At 46.4% G+C, this 21,014-nt stretch overlaps 1 protein-coding gene across 1 annotated transcript in view; it reads right to left on the reverse strand.

Annotated features, from left to right (window-relative positions):
- Positions 1-8,905: 8,905 nt before the first annotated feature.
- LOC142652906 (collagen alpha-6(VI) chain-like) overlaps positions 8,906-21,014 on the reverse strand; it is a 79,012-nt gene continuing 66,903 nt past the window's right edge. Inside the window, exons 35-36 of the mRNA XM_075828600.1 lie at positions 20,414-20,492; positions 8,906-9,066 (exon numbers count right to left, since the gene is read on the reverse strand). Of these exons, the coding sequence (XP_075684715.1) occupies positions 8,922-9,066; positions 20,414-20,492 (224 nt within the window). The 3' untranslated portion in view covers positions 8,906-8,921. The remainder of the gene's footprint in view (positions 9,067-20,413; positions 20,493-21,014) is intronic.

The following is a 21,014-nucleotide window of genomic DNA, read 5'->3' on the forward strand; positions in this document are numbered from 1 at the left end:
CGCTTAAAGCCCCACTCCTCAGGTTCTGAGAGCCAGCGAGTGGGTATAATTATGTCCCGGCTCCAGGACGGGCCCCAAGAATGGGCCTTCTCCTTGGCTCCTGACGCCCCTGAACTTTCCTCCGTTGATCTTTTCTTTTCTGCTCTCGGACTCATTTATGACGAGACTGACAAGACTGCCTTTGCCGAGAGTCAGCTGGTGACCTTACGTCAGGGTAAGAGACCTGTTGAGGAGTGTTGTTCTGACTTTAGGAAGTGGTGCGTAGCTTCTCGGTGGAATGACCCTGCCTTAAGGTGCCAGTTTAGGTTGGGTCTGTCGAATGCCCTGAAAGACCTGCTAGTTAGCTATCCCTCTTCTGACTCCCTAGACCAGGTTATGGCTTTAGCGGTACGACTTGACCGACGTCTCAGAGAACGACAACGCGAACGTTTATGTGTTTTCTCCTCCGACTCCCCCATGATGCCTCCCGAGGTTCCGTTGCTTCGTTCTTCCCCGGAAGACTCAGAGGTACCTATGCAACTCGGGGCCTTCGTGTCCCCCCAACAACGTAGAGATTTCCGCAGGAAGAATGGTCTCTGCTTCTACTGTGGGGATGACAAGCATCAAGTGAACAACTGTCCTAAGCGTAAGAATGCAGCCGTAGAACTTCCGCGCCTAAGTGATCATCGGGGAGGTCACTTGGGCGCACAGGTATTTCCCGTAAATATGAAACGTAATAAGATCTTGCTTCCCTTTCAGCTCTCTTTTGGTGGTAGGTCTGCTACCGGCAGCGCCTTCGTGGATTCAGGGTCCTCTGCTAATATCATGTCTGTGGAATTTGCAATGTCTCTTGCTATGCCTTTGATTGATTTGCCTAAACCTGTCCCGGTAGTGGGTATCGACTCCACTCCTCTTGCTAATGGTTATTTTACACAGCATACCCCTGTTTTTGAACTCCTTGTTGGCTCCATGCATTTGGAGCAGTGCTCTGTACTGTTGATGCAGGGATTATCGTCCGATTTGGTTTTAGGCCTTCCCTGGTTGCAGTTGCATAATCCCACGTTTGACTGGAATACTGGGGAGCTTACCAAATGGGGTAATGAATGTTTGACGTCATGTTTTTCTGTTAATTCTCTTTCTCCCCCTGAGGAGGTGAACACGCTACCTGAGTTTGTTCGGGACTTCGCTGATGTTTTCTCTAAGGAGGCCTCCGAAGTGTTACCTCCTCATAGAGAATACGATTGTGCTATCGAATTGGTACCAGGAGCTAAGCTTCCTAAGGGTAGGATATTTAATCTTTCTTGTCCCGAATGTGAAGCCATGAGAGAGTATATCCAGGAATGCCTGGCCAAGGGTTACATTCACCCCTCTACTTCTCCGGTAGGTGCTGGCTTCTTCTTCGTAGGGAAGAAGGATGGTGGTCTTAGGCCATGCATTGACTACCGTAACCTGAATAAGGTCACTGTAAGGAACCAGTATCCCCTTCCTTTGATTCCTGATCTCTTTAATCAGGTTCAGGGGGCCCAATGGTTCTCTAAGTTTGATCTACGGGGGCGTATAACCTTATCCGCATCAAAGAGGGGGATGAGTAGAAGACTGCGTTTAACACGCCCGAAGGTCATTTCGAATACCTCGTCATGCCCTTTGGGTTGTGTAATGCGCCGGCGGTTTTCCAGAATTTCATAAATTAGATTTTGAGAGATTACCTGGGGATATTTCTTGTAGTGTACCTTGATGACATACTGGTGTTTTCCAAGGACTGGCCCTCCCACATTGAGCATGTCAGGAAGGTGCTCCAGGTCCTTCGGGAAAACAAACTGTTTGCAAAAACCGAAAAATGTGTGTTTGGGGTACAGGAGATACCATTTTTGGGTCAAATCCTCACTCCTCATGAATTCCGCATGGACCCTGCCAAGGTTCAGGCTGTGGCAGAATGGGTCCAACCTGCCTCCCTGAAGGCGTTACAGTGTTTTTTGGGGTTCGCTAATTATTACAGGAGATTCATTGCTAACTTCTCGGTCATCGCTAAGCCTCTTACGGACCTCACTCGCAAAGGTGCTGATCTCCTCCACTGGTCTCCTGAGGCTGTCCAGGCTTTTGAGGTCCTTAAAAAGTGCTTTATCTCGGCCCCGGTGCTGGTTCAGCCCAACCAAATGGAGCCATTTATCATGGAAGTTGGCGCATCCGAGGTGGGAGTGGGGGCTGTCTTGTCCCAGGGTACCAGGTCCCTCACCCATCTCCGCCCCTGTGCCTACTTCTCCAGGAAGTTTTCGCCCACTGAGAGTAACTATGATATTGGCAACCACGAACTCTTAGCCATTAAATGGGCATTTGAAGAGTGGCGCCACTTCCTGGAGGGGGCTAGGCACCAGGTAACGGTCCTTACAGACCACAAGAATCTGGTTTTCCTAGAATCTGCCCGGAGGCTAAACCCGAGACAAGCTCGATGGGCGTTATTTTTTACCAGATTCAACTTTTTGGTTACCTATAGGGCTGGGTCTAAAAATATTAAGGCCGATGCACTGTCGCGTAGCTTCATGGCCAGCCCACCTTCGGAGGAAGATCCTGCTTGTATTTTGCCTCCCGGTATAATAATTTCTTCTATTGATTCTGATTTAGTCTCTGAAATTGCAGCTGATCAAGGTTCAGCCCCCGGGAACCTTCCTGAGGACAAGCTGTTTGTTCCCCTGCAATACCGGCTAAGGGTACTTAGGGAAAATCATGACTCCGCACTATCTGGTCATCCAGGCATCCTGGGTACCAAACACCTCATTGCCAGAAACTATTGGTGGCCTGGCTTGCCTAAAGACGTTAAGGCCTACGTCGCCGCTTGTGAGGTTTGTGCTAGGTCCAAGACTCCCAGGTCCCGACCAGCGGGCTTACTGCGTTCGTTGTCCATTCCCCAGAGACCTTGGACACATATCTCCATGGATTTTATCACCGATTTGCCTCCATCCCAAGGCAAGTCAGTGGTGTGGGTGGTAGTAGACCGCTTCAGTAAGATGTGCCACTTTGTGCCCCTCAAGAAACTACCCAACGCCAAGACGTTAGCTACCTTGTTTGTCAAACACATCCTGCGTCTCCATGGGGTCCCTGTCAATATTGTTTCGGACAGAGGGGTACAATTTGTTTCTTTGTTTTGGAGAGCCTTCTGTAAGAAGTTGGAGATTGATCTGTCCTTCTCCTCTGCTTTCCATCCTGAAACCAATGGCCAAACTGAGAGGACTAATCAATCTCTAGAACAATATTTAAGGTGTTTCATCTCTGACTGTCAATATGATTGGGTCTCATTCATTCCCCTCGCTGAATTTTCCCTTAATAACCGGGTCAGTAACTCGTCAGGGGTCTCTCCCTTTTTCTGTAATTTTGGGTTTAATCCACGGTTCTCCTCCGTTTCACCTGGTAGTTCCAACAATCCCGAGGTAGAGGTCGTTCATCGGGAACTGTGCACAGTCTGGGCCCAGGTTCAGAAGAACCTAGAGGCGTCCCAGAGCGTACAAAAAACTCAGGCTGATAGAAAATGTTCTGCTAACCCCTTGTTTATGGTCGGGGATCTGGTGTGGTTATCATCTAGGAACTTGCGTCTTAAGGTCCCGTCCAAGAAGTTTGCTCTCCGGTTTATTGGGCCGTATAAGGTCATTGAAGTCCTCAATCCTGTCTCCTTCCGGCTGGAGTTACCCCCATCTTTTCGTATACACGACGTGTTTCATGTCTCCCTCCTTAAACGCTGCTCCCCGTCCTTGGCTCCCTCGAGGAAACCTCCTGTTCCCGTTCTCACCCCTGAGGGGGTGGAATTCGAGGTGGCCAAGATTGTGGACAGCAAGATGGTCCAAGGCTCCCTCCAGTACCTGGTCCATTGGAGAGGATACGAGCCTGAGGAGAGGACTTGGGTACCCGCCCGGGATGTTCACGCTGGGGTATTGGTCAGGAAGTTCCACCTTTGTTTCCCCAGTAAACCAGGTCCGCTTAGAAAGGGTCCGGTGGCCCCTCATAAAAGGGGGGGTACTGTAAAGGATCTGCCAGGCACAGCTTCGGGGTTAACTTCCTCAGGTAATCAGTCTTCACCTGAGTCTATCTCTCTGAGACTGACTCCAGCTTCCACCACTCAGGCTGGCAGGCTTAGGAGTGGGAGAGCCTATCGCAGCCTGGCCAGACTCAGCTAGCTCCCGCCCTCTGTCTATTTATACCTGCCTTTCCTTTTCCTCCTTGCTTGTGATTCTTTCCGTGTGGTTTCCTGGCCCAGCTACAGCTCCTAACAATTTGATCCTGCTCCATTCTGACCCTGGCTTTCTGACTACTCTTCTGCTCTGCGTTTGGTACCTCGTTCTCTCCTGGTTTGACTTGGCTCGTTCACCACTCTGTTGCTCACGGTGTTGCCGTGGGCAACTGCCCCTTTCCCTTTGCTTTATATTCCCTTGTATGTTTTGTCTCGTGCACTTACTGAGCGTAGGGACCGCCGCCCAGTTGTACCCCGTCGCCTAGGGCGGGTCGTTGCAAGTAAGCAGGGACAGAGTGGCGGGTAGATTAGGGCTCACTTGTCCGTTTCCCTACCCCTATCATTACAGTATGTATAAAATATAACTTTTACTAAATTTCTTTAAAATTTCTTTAGTGGCAAGCTATTTTCTTCACGAGACAGCCACATCTAACTTTCATGCAGCTTCCCATGAAATAGGACGAAGCAGCATTCATGACCTATCTCCCCTGAAGAATCAATCGGTCAGGAGGAAACGCGTTGGGAGAGAATTTACCCTACATCAGAGGTTCAATTAAATCCAGGACTTGACAGACAACTCCTGAAAGGAACATCACCATCCCAAAAATAAAAGGGGTAGGAGGGCAACTGCCCGAAAAATCTTATGTCTCCTTTATATCTTATATGCTAAACAGATCAACTAAGTGTTTATGAGAGAACCTCTGAAGTTAACAAATTGTTGAAATCATATGGATTAGGAAACCTAAATAGGTGGACTATTTTGCTGTCTTAAAATTATGTTATATATGCATACTGTGAAAAAACACATGAAAAACTGCATACAGCTGTGACGAATGAAGAGAATTTATGCGCACATGTCGCAAATTGCTAATGTTTTAAAGAAATTTTGTAAAAGTTATATTTTATACATACACTCCGGATCAATCTCGTTTATTAAACTAGTGACAGAGCCTCTTTAAAGGGTCTCAAAACAAATAGATTCCACAGCACTGGACTGCAACTGGGTGCAGGCCTCAACTGGACCTGGTCCACGGTCCTCAATATCAGGCAGACAAATAATGGACAGAGGCAGCACTTCCAAAAAGTATCAGCAATTTATTCACACGTGCGACATTTTAGTCCAGCAGGACCTTTCTCAAGCATAAAAACACACATCAAGTCATAGATATATAAAGGCTCACAAAGCCCAATCATGATAAAACAGGGATTAAGGCAAAAGACAGTATAAATCTAACTGCATATTACAAAAATACAATGTAAAGGTACAGACACTGAAAAATGGTGATAATGTGAACATACATAATCGTAGTTAAGGGACTGGTACAGAAATAAGCAGTCCTGATCTCAAAAGAGTGTTAATAACATAATGAATCACCCAGTTGTGTACAATAAAACAATTGCAAATTATCATTTGCAGAGACCGGATGGACGAATTCCTCATGGATTCCGGCGTCCATGTGTGCATACTGCGCATGTCACACATGTGTAAAAGAATTGCAATCACAACCTGTGATGCTTTTGCGAATTTACGCGAGATCGCAAGATGTAATTCCCGCGCATGCGCACTGAATCGCACACCGCGCAGCGGCCATCTTGGCAAAATCCACTCAATTAGTTCCGCGCATGTGCAGTGCGCGATTCACTGTGCGGCGGCCATCTTGGAACCTGGAAAAAGATCGATCTCAGAGGAGAAAGATCTTTAATTGACTTAAGGGGCAAATAGTCAGCGAAAAATTGTTATCAAGAAGGGAATAATCTAAGGGATTTCAATATTGTAGCTGGGGACTATAAAAATAGGAATCAATGTATATGTTTGTAGTCATCATCCTGCAATGAGGATGGAAATCATGTACTTACCTTGATGTGTAAACATCCAAGACAGTGTAACAAAAAACAATGATTTTGTGATATGTCTATGCTATATGTGTCTGTTTGTAGCCACCCAGTGGTTGCGATATGTATTACAACATGTCAAGGGTTTTGTTTGCATGTCTCGATATTGTTATAAATTGGTTTCATGAGAAATTTGAGTTCTTAACTAAATTTAAGCAAAAGTAGGGGCGGACACATCTGTACATTCCCTTTAAAACATACCTTTCTGCCTGCCTGCAGCCACCACTAGAGGGAGCTTAGGAGCTTACTGCATACTGTTAAGCCCAGTTCAAACAGAGTTTTATGACACGGGAACCGCGTCAGGAACAGCGGCAAAAAACGTCCAAAACTACCTCCCATTGATTACAATGGGAAGCGGAGGCATTTTTTAACGCAGCGGTTTTTAGCGGTTTTTAATTTTTTGCCTGTGGCGCTCAATGGCTGTGTGCGAAAAACGCCGCAAAAATTGCAGCAAGAATTTGAGGCAGGCCAAAAGCTGCCTCAAAATTCCTTCAGGAATGTGTGATTTTTCTGCCTTATACACTTTAAGAGGCTCTATAGACAACTGGGCGTGTTTTAACTTTTTAACAACTGGGTGTTGTGAAGAGAAGTGTATGACGCTGACCAATCAGTCACCAATCAGAGTCATACACGTCTCATTGTTCCAGCCCAGCTTCTTTCCTTGCACAATCACACTGTAACAATGAAAAGTGTATGACGCTGATTGGTCACTGATTGGTCAGCGTCATACACTCCTCTGTACAACGCCCAGTTGGTAAAAAGTAAAAACACGCCCAGTTGTCTATTAAGAAACTAATTAGTATAAATCTAAAATTGTTCATAAAAATGATCGTTTTTCGAAATAAAAACCACTGTTATCTACATTACAGCGCCAATCAGATTATGTAGGAAATAGGGCATTTATAATCTGGTGACAGAGCCTCTTTAACTCAATAATAAAAAAGTTTGCAGTAAGCTCCCTCTAGTAGTGTCTGCAGGCAGCTAAACTGTATCTTTTAAATGTATGTCCATGCAGGGAATTTGTAGCTCTGACCACTATATAGATATATTAAGAAATTAATCAGAATAGGAGTATGAACCTAAAAAACACATGGTATTAAAGTCTGGTCATTTATTTTAAAGTTAACCTACACTAAGATTTTCTAAAGGGATATACAGATCCTTCTCAATAAATTAGAATATCATCAAAAAGTTAATTTATTTCAGTAATTCAATTCAAAAAATGAAACTCCTATATTATATAGATTCATTACACACAGAGTGATCTTTTTCCAGCATTTATTCTTTTAATGTTGATGATTATGGCGAACAGTTAATGAAAACCCAAAATTTAGTGTCTCAGAAAATGTGAATATTAAATAAGCCCAATTTCAGAAATTATTTTTAATACGGAAATGTTGGCCTACTGAAAAGTATGTACAGTATATGCACTCAATACTTGGCCGGGGCTTCTTTGGCATGAGTTACTGCATCAATGCAGCGTGGCATGGATGTGATCAGCCTGTGGCACTGCTGAGGTGTTATGGAAGCCCAGGTTGCTTTGATAGAGGCCTTCAGCTCGTCTGCATTGTTGGGTCTGGTGTCTCTCATCTTCCTCTTGACAATACCCTATAGATTCTCTATGGGGTATAGGTCAGGCGAGTTTGCTGGACAATCAAGGACAGTGATACTGTGGTTATTAAACCAGGTATTGGTACTTTTGGCAGTGTGGACAGGTGCCAAGTCCTGCTGGAAAATGAAATGATCATCTCCATAAAGCTTTTTAACAGAGGGAAGCATGAAGTGCTCTAAAATTTCCTGCTAGACGGCTGCGTTGACTCTGGACTTGATATAACACAGTCGACCAACACCAAGAGATGTCATGGCACTCCAAACCATCACTGACTGTGGAATCTTCACAGTGGACTGCAAGCAACTCTCCACTCTTCCTCCAGACTCTCGGACCTTGATTTCCCAATGAAATGCAAAATTTACTTTTATCTGAAAACGGGACTTTGGACATTGAGCAACAGACCAGTCCTTTTTCTCCTTAGCCCAGCTAAGACGCTTCTGACGTGGTTCTAGGTCATGAGTGGCTTGACACAAGGAATGCGATAATTGTAGCCCATGTCCTGGATACGTCTGTGTGTGGTAGCTCCTGAAAAACTGCCTCCAGCCGTAGTCCACTCCTTGTGAATTTCCCCCAGATTCTTGAATGGCCTTTTCTTGACAATCCTTTCAAGGCTGCGGTTATCCCTGTTGCTTGTGCACTTTTTTCTACCACACTTTTTCCTTCCTCCTAACTTTCCATTAATATGCTTGGATACAGCATGCTGTGAACAGCCAGCTTCTTTAGCAATGTCCTTTTGTGGCTTACCTTCTTTGTGGAGGGTGTCAATGACTGTATTCTGGACAACTGTCAAGTCAGCAGTCTTCCCCATGATTGTGTTGCCTACTGAACCAAACTGTTGGACCATTTAAAGGCTTAGGAAACATTTGCAGGTGTTTTGTATTGATTAGCATATTGGAGTGTGACACCATGTGTCTACAATCTTCAACTTTTATCCAATATTCAAATTTTCTGAGAGACTACATTTTGGGTTTTCATTAACTGAAATAGAGCACTCTGTGTGTAATGAATCTATATAATATATGAGCTTCATTTTTTTAAATTGAATTACTCAAATAAATGCACTTTTTGATGATATTCTAATTCATTGAGAGGGACTTGTATGCCAAACCTTGGTCCCTTACACAGTAAACCCAGCTGATGAGATATGGCATGGTGTAAGCCTAGTGTATGTGTTTAAATTGATTAAAAACAGTTCTTACCAGCAAAAGTAGAATGACCAAGTTAGTTACTGAACTTTACAGAATCTGTTGTCAGTGGGACATTCTTAGAAGTAGCAGCTTGCTTTCCAGTAATGCTGTCACTTTTATTTTTGGACTTCCCACTTGGATTTTTTGGAGGGGCTGACTGTACCTTATTTTGAGTTACTCTATATTATGAAAACACAAAAATAAACAAGAGGTCAAAATATTATGTGGTATGGATCTTATAAGAATTATGTGGAAATTATTAAATGCACAAATGTACAAACAAACAAACATTATCTTTTCAGTTCAGTTAACGCTTCAGTTCTTTTAGCATCCATTGAAAAATTGGTTACAGTGTCCAGATAAACCATGGCAGCCCATCGAATTTCTAAGGCCCTTGACAACACAAAATTATTCCTCCCTGGTGGTCTATGGGGTGAAGCATATCCCTGGTTTTCTAGGGTAATTAAGGGTTTAATGATAACAGCCTTGGTGGTCTGCAGTAGTGAAAGGTCTGATTCTACTTTTATGTTTACTAAGGGGTTGTCCAGGATTAGAAAAACATGGCTATTTTCTTCCAGAAACAACGCACACCTGTACATGGGTTGTGTCAGGTATTGCATCTCAGCTCCATTAAAGTGATTGGGCTGGTTGCAATACCACACACTATGCGGACCGTAGTGTGGAGATGGGGTATAGTATACAGTATAACCGGTATGCTGTCTAAGCAGGCAGCAGGCGTGTGTTGAGCTTCTAAGGGCAGCAATGGAGACTTTTCATTCTAATGTATGAGGGCAAGAGAGGGTAGGGGATATCACGTGTAAGTTAGTGGCAGATGTCGTTGTTATATAAAGCGGAAAGCCGTGGGGTGCATTGGTTACTGTATATGAGGAAGTGGGGGGGTATACTGTGTGGGTGACAGTAAGGTCTGAGGGTTATATCAGGATGGTGGCTCTGGAGGATACCATATATGAGGCCGGGGGCAGTAGGGGGTACAGTGTAAAAGTGGGTCAGTATATCACATGATGTACATTATATCAGGCAGCTGATGGGGTACAGTATTATGTATAAGTTTCATTGTGGGGCACAGAATGAGGCAGGAGGCACTGTGTTGTACGGTAATATGAAGCAAAGGGTAGCGGGGTGTATGGGGTAAACTGTGTTAGCAGGCGGCACTGACATGGGGTAATATGAGGCAGGCTGCTGTAGGTTCTATGGCATTATCAATACTGTAGGCTATACTGTACACATCGCCTAACTTTTACTGCTGGATGGGGTCCTGCAAGTGCAGTATAGGCAGCACAGTACAGTGTAAGCGGTGCCGCAGTAGGGGGTTAGGACCTCATATGGCGGCACAACTGGCATTTATGAGCTACTGTATCTGACCGTAGTTGGGGCTAGGGGCTACTATACCGCATGTACTGTACAGTATAAGAGGCATATCAGTATACTGTTGCAGGCAGCACAAGTAAGGGTATAAGCTATGGGTGTGGGCTATATATAGTAAGCAGACGGCAGTGTGGAGATCAACATAAATGTTGGGCATCACCTGATAAACTGTGGACTATGTCAATAGGCAAAGCTGGTCCAATTTTTGCATGCCTGCTTGCCTCAATTTTTGGTCTGCCATCTTTGGGTACTGTCCAATGAATATATATCCTGCATTGAATTTCTGATTGCCTCATTGAACCACATGTTCCTCAGGGGTGAATAAAACATTACTCTCACTTAATTGTCATTTTCTCAAAGGATAGAATGTTTTAACACATTCTATCCGTCCTGTATTAGTCTCATGAAAGCTTTTTTTATTGGCCACTGAAGACAATGTAATTTCTTCAGCCAATCAAATCCAATGCAGGGTATATAATCATTGTAAAGCACCCAAAGATGGCAGACCAAAATTAGAGGCAAGCAGGCATGCTTTGCCCATTGACATCGGCTGCACTTTATTACAGTACCGGACAGTACTGTAAATGTACTGTATGTGACCAGACCCCAAGGAAACTCCATTAAAGTACACTCCACTGTCAAGAGAGCCGGTGGTGGCTCACCTATCCCTCCGGCCTGGTTTCCTGACACCCCATAAAACCACTGTCTGCTTTGTAGATGTGGCAACAGTGGCTCCCCTACCCATAGCATCTGGTCCCTGGTACCCATGTAACTAAATATCCCCAGTAAAACTTTCTAAATATTCCCCCTCACCCCTTCTAACCGACAGACCACAAGAACGGGGCCGCCACGGTGCCTACATTATCCTTCATGACTGCTCCCTCATACTCGTTCTAACCCACTGTACAGTAAAGTGGTGACTACACTACCCTTCCTGAATGTTCTCCCATACCCTTTCTAACCCACTGAACACAGTAAAGCGGCGGCAGCCGGAGGCTACAATACCTTTCCTTACTGTTCCCAAATACCCCTTCTAATTCACTGACCACAGTGAAGCAGTGGCGACTATACTACCCTTCCTGACTGTTCTACCATACACCATGTAACCCACTGACCACAGTAAAGCGGCGGCTGGAGGCTACAATACCCTTCCTAACTTTTCGCCCATATCCCTTCTAACCCACTGACCACAGTAAAACGGCGGCGGTCGGAGGCTACAATACTTTTCCTGACGGTTTCCTGTCCCCTTTCGAATCCACTGACCGCAGTAAAGTGGCGCCAGCTACATTGCCCTTCCTTACTGTTCATTGTCCTCCTTCTAACCCACTAACCACGATAAAGCTGTAAAGCCTACACTGCCCTTCCTGACTGTTCCCCTATCCATCTTTTAACCCACTTGTAAAGGATCTGCCAGGCACAGCTTCGGGGTTAACTCCCTTAATTAATCAGTCAGCACCTGAATCTACATCCCTGAAGACTGACTCCAGCTTCCACCACTCAGGCTGGCAGGCTTAGGAGTGGGAGAGCCTATCGCAGCCTGGCCAGACTCAGCTAGCTCCCGCCCTCTGTCTATTTATACCTGCATTTCCTGTTCCTCCTTGCTTGTTATTCTTTTTCGTGTGGTTTCCTGGCCCAGCTACAGCTCCTTCGATTTTGTTCCTGCTCCATACTGACCCTGGCTTACTGACTACTCTTCTGCTCTTCGTTTGGTACCTCGCACACTCCTGGCTTGACTCGGCTCGTTCACCACTCTGGTTGCTCACGGTGTTGCCGTGGGCAACTGCCCCTTTCCCTTGCTTGTATTCCCTTGTATGTTTGTCGTGTTTGTCGTGCACTTACGGAGTGCAGGGACCGCCGCCCAGTTGTACCCCGTCGCCTAGGGCGGGTCGTTGCAAGTAGGCAGGGACAGAGTGGCGGGTAGATTAGGGCTCACTTGTCCGTTTCCCTACCCCCCGGTCACTACATAATAACAAGCCCATACCTAGTCTACCCTGGTCCCTGACACCACTATGGACCCCCGTGAGACCCTGGCTCAGCAAATGCAGGGTCTCTCCCTACAGGTCCAGGCCCTGGCTCAGAGGGTCAACCAGCCTGATGCTACCTTGGTAGTTCCCCTCACCGCACCTCTTGAACCCCACCTCAAGTTGCCCGACCGGTTCTCAGGGGACCGGAGGGCTTTTCTCTCCTTTCGGGAGAGTTGTAGGCTTTACTTTCGTTTAAAGCCTCATTCCTCAGGTTCTGAGAGCCAGCGGGGGGGTATAATTATGTCCCGGCTCCTGGAAGGGCCCCAAGAGTGGGCCTTCTCCTTGGCTCCTGACGCCCCTGAACTTTCCTCCGTTGATTGTTTCTTTTCTGCTCTCGGACTTATTTATGACGAGACTGACAGGACTGCCTTTGCCGAGAGTCAGCTGGTGACCTTACGTCAGGGTAAGAGACCTGTTGAGGAGTATTGCTCTGACTTTAGGAAGTGGTGCGTAGCTTCTCGGTGGAATGACCCTGCCTTAAGGTGCCAGTTTAGGTTGGGTCTGTCGAATGCCCTGAAAGACCTGCTAGTTAGCTATCCCTCTTCTGACTCCCTAGACCAGGCTATGGTTTTAGCGGTACGACTTGACCGACGTCTCAGGGAACAACAACATGAACGTTTATGTGTTTTCTCCTCCGACTCCCCCATGATGCCTCCCGAAGTTCCGTTGCTTCGTTCCTCCCCGAAAGACACAGAGATACCTATGCAACTCGGGGCCTCCGTGTCCCCCCAACAACGTAGAGAATTCCGCAGGAAGAATGGTCTCTGCTTCTACTGTGGGGATGACAAGCATCAAGTGAACAACTGTCCTAAGCGTAAGAATGCAGCCAGAGAACTTCCGCGCCTAAGTGATCATCGGGGAGGTCACTTGGGCGCACAGGTATTTCCAGTAAATAGGAAACGTACTATGATCTTGCTTCCCTTTCAGGTCTCTTTTGGTGGTAGGTCTGCTACCGGCAGTGCCTTCGTGGATTCAGGGTCCTCTACTAATATTATGTCTGTGGAATTTGCTATGTCCCTTGCTATGCCTCTGATTGATTTGCCTAAACTTGTCCCGGTAGTGGGTATCGACTCCACTCCTCTTGCTAATGGTTATTTTACACAGCATACCCCTGTTTTTGAACTCCTTGTTGGCTCCATGCATTTGGAGCAATGCTCTGTACTGTTGATGCAGGGATTATCGTACGATTTGGTTCTAGGCCTTCCCTGGTTGCAGTTGCATAATCCCACGTTTGACTGGAATACCGGGGAGCTAACCAAATGGGGTAATGAATGTTGTACGTCATGTTTTTCTGTTAATTCTATTTCTCCCCCTGAGGAGGCGAATACGCTACCCGAGTTTGTTCAGGACTTCGCTGATGTTTTCTCTAGGGAGGCCTCCGAAGTGTTACCTCCTCATAGAGAATACGATTGCGCTATCGAATTGGTACCAGGAGCTAAGCTTCCTAAGGGTAGGATATTTAATCTTTCTTATCCCGAACGTGAAGCCATGAGAGAGTATATCCAGGAATCCCTGGCCAAGGGTTACATTCGTCCCTCTTCTTCTCCGGTAGGTGCTGGCTTCTTCTTCGTGGGGAAGAAGGATGGTGGTCTTAGGCCATGCATTGACTACCGTAGCCTGAATAAGGACACGGTAAGGAACCAGTATCCCCTTCCTTTGATTCCTGATCTCTTTAATCAGGTTCAGGGGGCCCAATGGTTCTCTAAATTGGATCTACGGGGGGCGTATAACCTTATTCGCATCAAAGAGGGGGATGAGTGGAAGACTGCGTTTAACACGCCCTAAGGCCATTTCGAATACCTCGTCATGCCCTTTGGGTTGTGTAATGCCCCTGCGGTCTTCCAGAATTTCATAAATGAGATTTTGAGAAATTACCTGGGGATATTTCTTGTAGTGTACCTTGATGACATACTGGTGTTTTCCAAGGACTGGTCCTCCCACATTGAGCATGTCAGGAAGGTGCTCCAGGTCCTTCGGGAAAACAAACTGTTTGCCAAAACTGAAAAATGTGTGTTTGGGGTACAGGAGATACCATTTTTGGGTCAAATCCTCACTCCTCATGAATTCCGCATGGTCCCCGCCAAGGTTCAGGCTGTGGCGGAATGGGTCCAACCTGCCTCCCTGAAGGCGTTACAGTGTTTTTTGGGGTTCGCTAATTATTACAGGAGATTTATTGCTAACTTCTCGGTCATCGCTAAGCCTCTTACGGACCTCACTCGCAAAGGTGCTGATCTCCTCCACTGGCCTCCTGAGGCTGTCCAGGCTTTTGAGGTCCTTAAGAAGTGCTTTATCTCAGCCCCGGTGCTGGTTCAGCCCAACCAAATGGAGCCATTTATCGTGGAAGTTGACGCATCTGAGGTGGGAGTGGGGGCTGTCTTGTCCCAGGGTACCAGGTCCCTCACCCATCTCCGCCCCTGTGCCTACTTCTCCAGGAAGTTTTCGCCAACTGAGAGTAACTATGATATTGGCAACCGCGAACTCTTAGCCATTAAATGGGCATTTGAAGAGTGGCGCCACTTCCTGGAGGGGGCTAGACACCAGGTAACGGTCCTTACCGACCACAAGAATCTGGTTATCCTAGAATCTGCCCGGAGGCTAAACCCGAGACAAGCTCGATGGGCGTTATTTTTTACCAGATTCAATTTTTTGGTTACCTATAGGGCTGGGTCTAAAAATATTAAGGCTGATGCCCTGTCGCGTAGCTTCATGGCCAGCCCTCCTTCGGAGGAAGATCCTGCTTGTATTTTGCCTCCAGGTATAATCATTTCCTCGATCGATTCTGATTTAGTCTCTGAAATTGCTGCTGATCAAGGTTCAGCTCCCGGGAACCTTCCTGAGAACAAGCTGTTTGTTCCCCTGCAATTCCGGCTAAGGGTACTTAGGGAAAATCATGACTCCGCACTATCTGGTCATCCAGGCATCCTGGGTACCAAACACCTCATTACCAGAAATTATTGGTGGCCTGGGTTGCCTAAAGACGTTAAGGCCTACGTCGCCGCTTGTGAGGTTTGTGCTAGTTCCAAGACTCCCAGGTCCCGACCAGCGGGCTTACTGCGTTCGTTGCCCATTCCCCAGAGACCTTGGACACATATCTCCATGGATTTTATCACCGATTTGCCTCCATCCCAAGGCAAGTCGGTGGTGTGGGTGGTGGTAGACCGCTTCAGTAAGATGTGCCACTTTGTGCCCCTCAAGAAACTACCCAACGCCAAGACGTTGGCTACCTTGTTTGTCAAACACATCCTGCGTCTCCATGGGGTCCCTGTCAATATTGTTTCGGACAGAGGGGTACAATTTGTTTCATTGTTTTGGAGAGCCTTCTGTATGAAGTTGGGGATTGATCTGTCCTTCTCCTCTGCCTTCCATCCTGAAACCAATGGTCAAACGGAGAGGACTAATCAATCTCTAGAACAATACTTAAGGTGTTTTGTCTCTGACTGTCAATATGATTGGGTCTCATTCATTCCCCTTGCCGAATTTTCCCTTAATAACCGGGTCAGTAACTCGTCAGGGGTCTCTCCCTTTTTCTGTAATTTTGGGTTTAATCCACGGTTCTCCTCCGTTTCACCTGGTAGTTCCAACAATCCCGAGGTAGAGGTCGTTCATCGGGAACTGTGCACAGTCTGGGCCCAGGTTCAGAAGAACCTAGAGGCGTCCCAGAGCGTACAAAAAACTCAGGCTGATAGAAAACGTTCTGCTAACCCCCTGTTTATGGTCGGGGATCTGGTGTGGTTGTCGTCTAGGAACTTGCGTCTCAAGGTTCCGTCCAAGAAGTTTGCTCCCCGGTTTATTGGGCCGTATAAGGTCATTGAGGTCCTCAATCCTGTCTCCTTCCGGCTGGAGTTACCCCCGTCTTTTCGTATACACGACGTGTTTCATGCCTCCCTCCTTAAACGCTGCTCCCCGTCCTTGGCTCCCTCGAGGAGACCTCCTGTTCCCGTCCTCACCCCTGAGGGGGTGGAATTCGAGGTGGCCAGGATTGTGGACAGCAAGATGGTCCAAGGCTCCCTCCAGTACCTGGTCCATTGGAGAGGTTACGGGCCCGAGGAGAGGACTTGGGTACCCGCCCGGGATGTTCACGCTGGGGTATTGGTCAGGAGGTTCCACCTGCGTTTCCCCAGTAAGCCAGGTCCACTTAGAAAGGGTCCGGTGGCCCCTCATAAAAGGGGGGGTACTGTAAAGGATCTGCCAGGCACAGCTTCTGGGTTAACTCCCTTAATTAATCAGTCAGCACCTGAATCTACATCCCTGAGACTGACTCCAGCTTCCACCACTCAGGCTGGCAGGCTTAGGAGTGGGAGAGCCTATCGCAGCCTGGCCAGACTCAGCTAGCTCCCGCCCTCTGTCTATTTATACCTGCATTTCCTGTTCCTCCTTGCTTGTTATTCTTTTTCGTGTGGTTTCCTGGCCCAGCTACAGCTCCTTCGATTTTGTTCCTGCTCCATACTGACCCTGGCTTACTGACTACTCTTCTGCTCTTCGTTTGGTACCTCGCACACTCCTGGCTTGACTCGGCTCGTTCACCACTCTGGTTGCTCACGGTGTTGCCGTGGGCAACTGCCCCTTTCCCTTGCTTGTATTCCCTTGTATGTTTGTCGTGTTTGTCGTGCACTTACGGAGTGCAGGGACCGCCGCCCAGTTCTACCCCGTCGCCTAGGGCGGGTCGTTGCAAGTAGGCAGGGACAGAGTGGCGTGTAGATTAGGGCTCACTTGTCCGTTTCCCTACCCCCCGGTCACTACACCACTGTCCACAGTAAAGTGGCGACAGCCAAAGACTACTGTACACTAGCCTTCTTGACCACTCCCTATACCACTTCTAACCCACTGAACACAGTAAGGCAGCAGCTATACTACTTTCCTGATTGCTCCCCCATACCCCTTCTAACTCACTGAGCGCAGTAAAGTGGTGGCCGGGGGATACATTACCCTTCCTGACTGTCCCCACATACCCCTTCTAACCCACTGACCCCTGTAAGGTGGCAGTCGAAGGCTATACTTCTCTTCCTGACTTTTCCGCTGAATCCCTTCTAACCAACTGACCACAGTAAAGTGGCAGTGGATAGATTATACACTACTATTCCTGACTGTTCCTCCGTGTCACTTTCTAACCTACTGACCTCAGTAAAGCAACAGCGGCAGCAGGCTATACTACCCTCCCTGACTGTTTCCCCATCTCCCTTCTAACCTACTGACCACAGTAAAATGGCAACTGCCAGAGGCTACACTACCCTTACTGATTGTTCTCCCATATCCCTTCTAACCCATTATACAGTAAAGCAGCAGTTCCAGCGGCAGCCACACTACCCTTCCTGACTGTTCTCCCATACCCCTTCTAACTCACTTTCCAAAGTAAGGCGGAGATGGCCGGAGGCTACTGTGCATTGCCCTCGCTGACTGCTCCCCGTCCCTCTTCTAACCCACTCACTACAGTGAAGAGGCAGTGGACAGCGGCTACACTAGCCTTTTTAACTGTTACCCCATCCCCCTTGTAACCCATTGAACACAGTAAAGTGGCGGCTGATGAATGCTACACCACTCTTCCTGAATGATCACCCATCTCTTTTCTAATCCACTGACCTCAGTATAGGGGCGGCAGACGGAGACTACACTACCATTCCTGACTGTTCCCCAATCCCCTTTCTAAATCACTGACCACCATAAAATAGCAACAGCTGGAGGCTACTTTACCATTCCTGACTGATCCACGTCCCCCTTCAAACCCAAATTGAATCACTGAGCAGTGGAAATATATTGCCTGGTCAGATTAACCCAGGTCCCTGTTGCACCATGCTGATGGGAGGGTTGAACCGTTGAACCCTTGCTGTCAGGTGTCAACAGATCAGGCTGGTGAAGGTAGAGTAGCGGTGTGGGGAATACTTTCTTGGCACACCATAACAGTGTTAGCCACACAGTCCCCACATTAGTGCCAGCCATGCACCGCCTCCCATAACAATGCCAGCCACACAGTGTCCAACATTAATGCCAGGCACAGACAGTGCCCCCCATCGGTGCTAGACACAGTGCGCCTACTTGTGAGGGCACTCCCATGTATCTTCTCTGTATCAGAGGTATGCATCTGTCTTTTGACAGCTGTGTCTTTCTAATCTATTAGGACACAGACTAGCACGTACCTCCCAACATTTAAATCTAATCTAAATCTGTGCAACATTATAAATCACACCCAAAACATAAGGAACACCCACAAAACCTCCCATATGTACCGCTGTTGTGTCTCATTTGCATATGCCTGCCCCTTTTAAAGGTTCGTGTCACCAGACAATTTTGCAACAGGACGGTTGGGAGGTATGCAAGCATGTCTGTGACCTGATGGTTGGGTACTGTATAGCACATGCCCTAGGTTGTGCAGTCCTGTAGTAGAGGAACCTGATGCAATGTAATTTCCTATAGATAATGATATGCCCACTGACAGAAATATTTAATAGTTGAGGTACTGAGGATACAGTCCACAGGTTCAGCTCTTACATTGATCATGCATACATGTTGGCAGGAGTAAAGGAGTAAGTCTCTTAACTAGAAAATGCACAAGACACGGTCTCAGTTTAAACTCCTTTATGCAGTATTTTAATCTATTAATGCATTAAATATTGTGAATTATGTACTTTGTTCTTTATCTTTGATAAATATGTTCAAGACAATTTGGTTGGAACGAACTGAGGAGATATGAAAATGTATTGCAAAAACAGTGGTATTGACCAAGGTATACAGATACTTACCGTCAATCTCCAATCTCAAGGTATAAATGTACTGTATATACAGTACGTGTAATTGTATATATGTTTTTATACAGGACTATTATCTATTGACGATGTTTGTTAAAATATGCAGACTTTAGAACATTGTTTATGTTACGACTGCGGCCACGGACCGCCGTTGCTCACCTTCGGCGAACGGCCGTGACCGAAGCCTCCTGGCCGTCTGCCCCGGAGACACCAGATGGCGCGGCCTTCCCGTCCTGAACTGTGCTGTAGGGTGCACACGCGCTCGTCCCTGGCCTTAAAGGGCCAGCGTGCGCACTCTCTAAAAGCTTCCCTAACTTATCCCCAGATCACACTGGACTATAAAGAGGGCTCTGCTACGCTACGGTCAAGCGGCCAAGTGAGGCCACATACCCCTAGATCCTAACAGTTTATATGCAAACAAAATCTTTATTCTCAGACCTGATTACTTGAAATATAAAACTTTATAAAATATCTTATGTGGAGAAAGTGGCATCTTCCTCACTGCCCAGCAGCCTGTAGTTCTCTTTTCCCTGCCTGAAGGCTCTATACATTTTCAGAAACCTCCTCAGTCCTCGAAGAATCCATGTTAAAATCTCTATGTAATACCTTAAAGGGAACCTGTCACTAGATTTTTGGGCACTAAATCACCAGCATGTCATTATACTGCTTGAGCTTAGCATCCTAAACATGCTCGTCTTACAACTGTGCGTTTTATCATTCTGTCTATAATTCAGCGTGCGCTTTATGTAAATGAACAGAGAAGGGTCTTGAGATGAGTCCAGCTGCCCATGGTCAGTGTTCGTTTACTCCCTTCACAAGGTGCTATGATTATCAACTTATGGGGATGAGTGATCGTTACTCCGATCACTCGTCCCCATACATTTCTATCATGTCGGCAACACATATCTCTGTTTACGCTGGCAGTGCTGCCGACAATAATAATATTTCTTGAGCGTTTCCTCATTCATCAGCTCATCGTTCATCACTCATCATTCATCACTCGTTTGCCTGATTATTGGCCCATGTAAAAGGGCCCTTACTGTTCACACATACCTATTGATTTATCTGATTGTTCAGCAAAAGCCCACCCATTCAATAGAAATGGGGAGACTCAAGATACATTTTCAAATGGCATGCATATGAGAAATGTAAAAATCTCCCAAGAAAACACAATTTCTAACAGCATTACATCTACAGTAGACAACAGAGTTATTAGGATTTATTTTTTTTGCAGCACATCATTATTATGTTCATTGCTTTTTCCATTACATTAAACCGATCTTGATGTATTGCGTCTGCCCTCACAGTCATCACAACCAAGCAAAAATGAATTGGTAACGCTTGTGGAAAAGTGTAGTAAAGAAATGAATACTCACATCAATCTTTTCTTTCTGCTATTAGTAAAACTGGAACATTTTGTTTTCAGCTCCGGTGGTGGATATTTGTTTATTGATACTGTCAAAATTCCAAAATGAAATATATGGTATTAATATATAGATAAATGTATAGAATTACAGCAAAACATTGCTCTGGGATTGTCTAGTGTGAATGGAATAACTCTGCATGTACATCCTGTGAGGGCCAACGCGTGCACATGTATATAATTAATTAATTATCCCCAGATCACCCTGGACCATAAAAAGGGCCCTGCCCTTTAACTCCTTGCCTGAGCGTTGTTGTGTATTCCTCTGTTAGTCTTATCAAATGGTCCCTTAGTCGTATCCTGTTCCCAGTGTTCCCGTGCCCTGCTACCTGTATCCTGTGCTGTATTTGTTCCTGAGCCTTATCTAGTGTTGAAGTCTTCTTGTGCCATCTGTCACACCTGCTATCATACACCAAGTCTGGTGTCATCTGCCACGCCTGATATCATTCACCACGTGTGGCTTCACCTACCTTCAGGTTCCATCTGTGCCTAAGCCTCTACTACAGTCTGGAATTTTACAGGTATTCTTGTGCTAGGACTTTGTATAGACTGTT

The sequence above is a fragment of the Rhinoderma darwinii genome, chromosome 5 (assembly GCF_050947455.1).
Source record: "Rhinoderma darwinii isolate aRhiDar2 chromosome 5, aRhiDar2.hap1, whole genome shotgun sequence".
Lineage (NCBI taxonomy): Eukaryota > Metazoa > Chordata > Amphibia > Anura > Rhinodermatidae > Rhinoderma > Rhinoderma darwinii.